Source organism: Onychostruthus taczanowskii, unplaced genomic scaffold (assembly GCF_017590055.1).
Source record: "Onychostruthus taczanowskii isolate IOZ18803 unplaced genomic scaffold, ASM1759005v1 scaffold6, whole genome shotgun sequence".
Lineage (NCBI taxonomy): Eukaryota > Metazoa > Chordata > Aves > Passeriformes > Passeridae > Onychostruthus > Onychostruthus taczanowskii.
The window spans coordinates 9145156-9150553 of record NW_024503679.1 but is presented as its reverse complement, the minus strand read 5'-3'; the positions used below and the strand labels follow the sequence as shown (position 1 = coordinate 9150553).

General features: G+C 47.9%; 1 protein-coding gene across 1 annotated transcript in view; it reads left to right on the top strand.

The window, feature by feature from the left end:
- Positions 1-4828: 4828 nt before the first annotated feature.
- Positions 4829-5398, top strand: part of HDGFL3 (HDGF like 3) — a 38297-nt gene continuing 37727 nt past the window's right edge. Inside the window, exon 1 of the mRNA XM_041418892.1 lies at positions 4829-5338. Within this exon, the coding sequence (XP_041274826.1) occupies positions 5255-5338 (84 nt within the window). The 5' untranslated portion in view covers positions 4829-5254. The remainder of the gene's footprint in view (positions 5339-5398) is intronic.

Below are 5398 nucleotides of genomic sequence, written 5' to 3'. Positions count from 1 at the left end.
TGACAGCACAGTGACAGGTCATTAGTCTTTGTACGGAGAACTTGTCAGCAGAGAAGGAGATGTACTGGGCTACAGAATTTTGTTAGATAATGTGCAGGTTTTCTTGATTTATACTAAGATACTCTGAAATCTTTGTGTTCTTATACACATGTCTGCTTTTACCTCTCTTTCTTAATCTCTTTCTGCTTTTCTTACATCCTTTCCAGGCATTAGTTCCTGCTTCCCTCCCAGCTTTCCCCAGTTCTCTCACAGTGAGCCATTTTTTGCTCTCATGAGCTTTGCTTCCACAGTCGTCTCCAGCATGAGCTGAATCACATTCACTTTAGCCTAGAGCATGTTTAGTCCAGACAGAACATGAGGCTTGTTTATTAATCCCTGTTGAGTGTGTACAAATGCTTTTCAGATACTTGAAACTCAGCTATGTTTATATGGTACCTGGAAATTTGGTAATTTTACAATTATTTATTTTACTGTCATTGTCAGAAGAGTTTCAATTTGTTGAAAATTTCAGTTCTAATGAATTTAAATTATGAAAGATATGCAAGAAACTAGAAACAGAGGTTGGAATGGAATATGGAACATGTTAAGCAGCACTGACTGTAGGCATCTTTTGCCTGCTGTAGCTTTAGCTGAAATGCCTGTAGAGAACAAGGAATGGCAGCAATGCATACTTGCTAATATTTCCATCCCATACAAACCTCTCCACCTAGGAGTGAAAAGCTCCCAATCAGAGAGAAAGTTAATTTTAACTGAAGTGCTTCTATCTCTTCTGCCTCTAGGATATGTGTTCACACCTCTGCAACATGTAAAGCCATCACCTTAAAGATTGTCTAATTTAATATGATTAGGAGTGTGTAATGTAAGAAGATTCATGAAACTGGGTATAGATAACTTGCTCTAGCTATGATACACGCCCTTCTCCCTTCTAAGCTTATTAAAGAGAAAGCTTGAGATCCCCTGGTGAGCTTCTTATCTCCAGTAATTAAGAATATCCTAATGGGCATGGTAAGTGCCTTTCTATGCATGTTGGGATGGACATAAACCATCATGGTCTCTTTCTGCCTCACATGAAGTAGCTCTGTGATTTCAGCCAGAGCTCTCAGACATGTCTTGCACAGGGGAATGGCTCAGTTGTGATTCAGAACAATTTCCTATTAAAATATTTAACAGAGAAGCACTACTGTACTGTGGTCATAGGCAAAATACTAATAACAGTAATCAATACTGACACATTTTACATACAGGAAAAGGAAATGCAGAAGGGAAGAAAATTATATCTGCCATAGGTAGGTAAGTAAATATAAATAGTTTTATTTCATTATCTGACAGTAAAGCTGATTGTGCAGGTGGCCATGCTGAAGAGCACTTTCAGTCTGATCTCAGAAGAGATTTCAGCAGGGAAAGCAAAAAATTGTAAGGTGGCCAGGGACAGAATGTTAGAGACAAATGTAATAATCCACGTGGCTTCAAGAGACACAATATAGACAGCTTCTCAAAAAAATGGCAAGTGCAAGATACCAGCATGAACAGGATTCCCTTTCCAGACTGTCTGCATGCAAACAGGTGTGTGCAAAACCATGATCATGGAATATTTAATGCAAAACTTAGGTGTGTTTAAAAATTTATTCAGGACTTTGGAAGGTTTTTTGAAATTAGGCCTTTTTTGTCCACATGCTCTCTTCTTAAAGATTGATCTACACTTTCAAATCAATGAAGTCCTTTTACTATGAAAGTTTTCAACCAGGAATGTGTAGTTATTCTTTTCCTCATATGAATTGGGGAAAAATGATCAGAAGTAGCTGAAAGCTTCTCAGTACCTTAAGAACACTGTTTTCTGGGAATTATTGGGAAAGCAAAATTTAGTAGTGTGGTAATGACTTCAGGGCAGTTATCTCAGACTCCATCTGTCCTGGGTGACTCAGGGTTTCACTGCTGACCATGTGCTGGCCCTGCCACCTCCCTCCTGATCCTGTTGGGCCTCTGTCATTACCATCTCCCCTGCTCATACTTGTGTAGACTGCCTGCTCTGGGAATAGAGCACCTGGCTGGCAGGGGGAGAAGTGAGAGAGAACTTGATATGATCATGCTGGGCAGTTTAGGGAGGAGGAGCATCCCTCCCTTGCTCATGCTGGGCAGTTTAGGGAGAAGGAGACACCCATCCCTGCATCCCTCCCTTGCTCTGTAAGGACATGGTTGTTGCTGCCTCTGTGACCTGCTGAACATTGTGCCCAAAGCAGACACAGCTCTTGGCTTCTGTAGACTTAGGACCAGGCCTATGTATATGCAGTGCATCTAGCAGCAAGCCTCTGCACCCCTCCACTCCCTGTTATGATCTGAAACTGCTCTTGAAGTGTTTGGAAGAAATTCTCATCCCTCTTCTTTTGCACTTCCTTACGGAAGGAGTAGATGAACTCCCCTTACTAAGGGAAGAGAAAGGAACAGAATACAGGTGAGCCAGCAGGAGATCTCAGGCTTTGTGTGCTGTGATAAGTGGCTGAGGGGGTTATGCACACTACCAAACTCCTTTGTGTTTTGTGCCGATGTTCTTTACTTTCCTCTTAATGTGTGGAACATTTGATTTGGATTTTCATTTGTCAGCAAGGAAATTAGCTTTTTTCTTCTCCATCTTTTCCCAGCATCTTAACCACAGCTTGATGGAGGAACTATCGGCAGAGTGTTTTAAGTTTTCAGCTGGCCAAACCTGAACAGAGTTCTTACCTTAGCAACTCATGTATCCTTTGCAGTCTATTCACGAGGAAAAGAGAGCTGCATCCTTGCGTGTCCATGGGATGAGTTTTCTTTGGAGCTCTAATATATGATTATCTTCACTGCAGACTAGAAACCATTCACTGCATTCTCCGCAGACAGCGATGTTGGGACAAAAGGAAATACAAATGTGCACGTTGCCATGAGATGTTTCAGTTCTGTATCTAGTCACTTCAAATGTTGCTATTTCGACATTAGCAATACATTGTTGTTTGGGTGTGTACATGAAGTGTAGAGTTTCCGTTTGCAACTGACTGGCATGCATCCTGCTCCTTTCTGATTTAAGGTCACTAAATAAGTTACTAGAAAGAGCTATTCATATCTGAGATGAAAAGCAAATAATGCATTTTAAAAAGGAAAATTTAAAAAAAAAGGCAGCTCTACCTCTCTAGTAAGTGTTCTGGAGGGAAGGCTGGTTTTGGGAGGTAATCCTGTGTGTGTAAGACAGCACATAGGATTATTCTGGAGAGAGTCAGATCAGAGTGCCCAGCTCCTATACTCAGAGACTTTATATTACATTTTTCTGAAGGGAATTAGGTATCAATTTAAGAGGATACAAAATCCTATTTGATGTGAAAGTGAAAGTGAGCTGTTTGGCCAGATGTATATATTGCAGGTGGCTGCATTGGCAACCCTGTCACTGATCAGTACTTCAGAACAGGTAACAGCACTGAGCACAGTGCAGGCTAATTATCTAAGTGTTTATCCAGCTTTTTGGAATTCTTCTTCCATTATTAGTTTGCTACTGATGCCTGAGCTTTTACAGCAGTGCTTCCACCAGCAGTGAAGTGCTTATCCTTTTTTATGACCCAGAGTGAAAACTTTCTTGACTTACATACTAGCAACAGCAGCATTTGGGCTCCAGAGCCACATCTGGGGCTGCCATAAAAAGCAAGTCTTCTTGGTCCTGTGCCAGCCCAGGAACAGGTGCTAGAAGGAGCATTTATTTATCTTATTTTTCTGCCATTACCAGCCATTGCAGACTGGAAGTGCTCTCTATGGTCCATCTACTCCCTCCCCAAAATGTGACCCTACAGTCCTCAGCCATCTATTTCTTTCTTCATCAGCAGGAACTGCCTGTGGCCAGGTTCTTTTCCTGGGAGTCAGGAGTATCAGCCAGAGCTGTCTCCCTAAACTCAAAGAGGACAGTTGCCATCTTAAATGAGGGAATGGCTGGGGAACCTATTGCTAGAGTTTCAGCCAGACCTGCAGAAAAACCTTTCCTAAACTTTACTGCTTGTGACCCACCTAGCAGGTGCCTATCTAGTTTTACTAGATAAGGTACTTGAGAATAATAAATGTCAATAATAATTGATGTTTGAACATTACAGCTGAACTGATAACATTATGGTAAAAGCAGCAATATCTGGGATTTGTGAGTTACCAGGGCTTCCCTTCCACAGGGAAAAACTGGCATCACCTGGCAAGCAAGAGATCCCAAACACCCTGCGAGGGGATGTCACCATTGTGCAGCTCGGAGGTCCATGGCTTGGTGGATGTGGGTTTTAGTTGTAAGCTGAAAAAGCAGGTGGAGGGTCTGGCAGTGGAGAAGAGGCTGGGTACAGAAATTGGGACAGCCTTGTGCTTAGAAGCCAGGCCGTTGCCTAGGGTCTGCTTTGGCTGCTTGGCATCGGCAGGGCTCAGGATGGGTGTGCAGGTACCCGGAGGAGCCGGTCCTTGCTGGGTCTGGGCCTCCGTGACAGCGGGGCCAGGGCACTCCCAGGCCCCAGGGCCGAGCGCCTTTGGCCGGGGGAAGCGGGAATCCTGCTGCCAACACCGGCCGGCTTCTCCTCGCCGCCCTGCCTCCATGTCGGGCGCGCATAAAGAACCATGTCATGCTTCAGCGGGGAAGGGAGGGCCGGGCGGGACTGGAGCGCTCTCTGCTCTCCTATTTTCATAGAAACCGATCTGTGTACCTAGAAAATAACAGGAAGGGAAAGCGCGGGGGGAGGCGCGGGCGGGGTGGGGGGGGATAAGAAGATCCTGTTTTCGGTCGCTGCCCGAGGAGTAATTCGTCGGAGACGGCTCCATATTCCCGGGGCCGCGGCGGCTGCGGCGGGGATGGAGCGGGCGGCGCGGGCGGCGTAGCCCAGCGCGCACGGGGGGGCCGCGGGCAGCGCCGCGCCCGCCGCCGCCGCGGGGCGAGGGCTCCCCGGCCGCCCCCGCCCGGCCAGCCCGCTCCCTGGTACCGGGGGCTGCTGGGGTTGTGTCCAAGGCCTCCCCCTCCCCCGCGTACACACTCACACACACAGACACACGCACACACACTCACACTCACACACACACACACACACACACACACACACCCCATCTCCTCCTGCCGCCGCCGCCGCCGCCGGAGAGATCGGGGATCGCCCGCGGCCCGGCCCCGCTCCCGGCTGCGCCCCGTGCCCGGGCGCATCGCACCCCGCGGGGGCTCGCCCGGCTGCCCCCGGGGCGGCGTGCGGGAGGGCGGGGGGACACACGGCGGCTCCCGCGGCGGCTCCCGATGGCTCGTCCGCGGCCCCGAGAATACAAGGCTGGAGACCTGGTGTTCGCCAAAATGAAGGGGTACCCGCACTGGCCGGCCCGGGTGAGTACCGCGGCGGGGGCGCCCGGCCCCGCGCCGCCGCCCCCATCGCCCCGCGGCCGG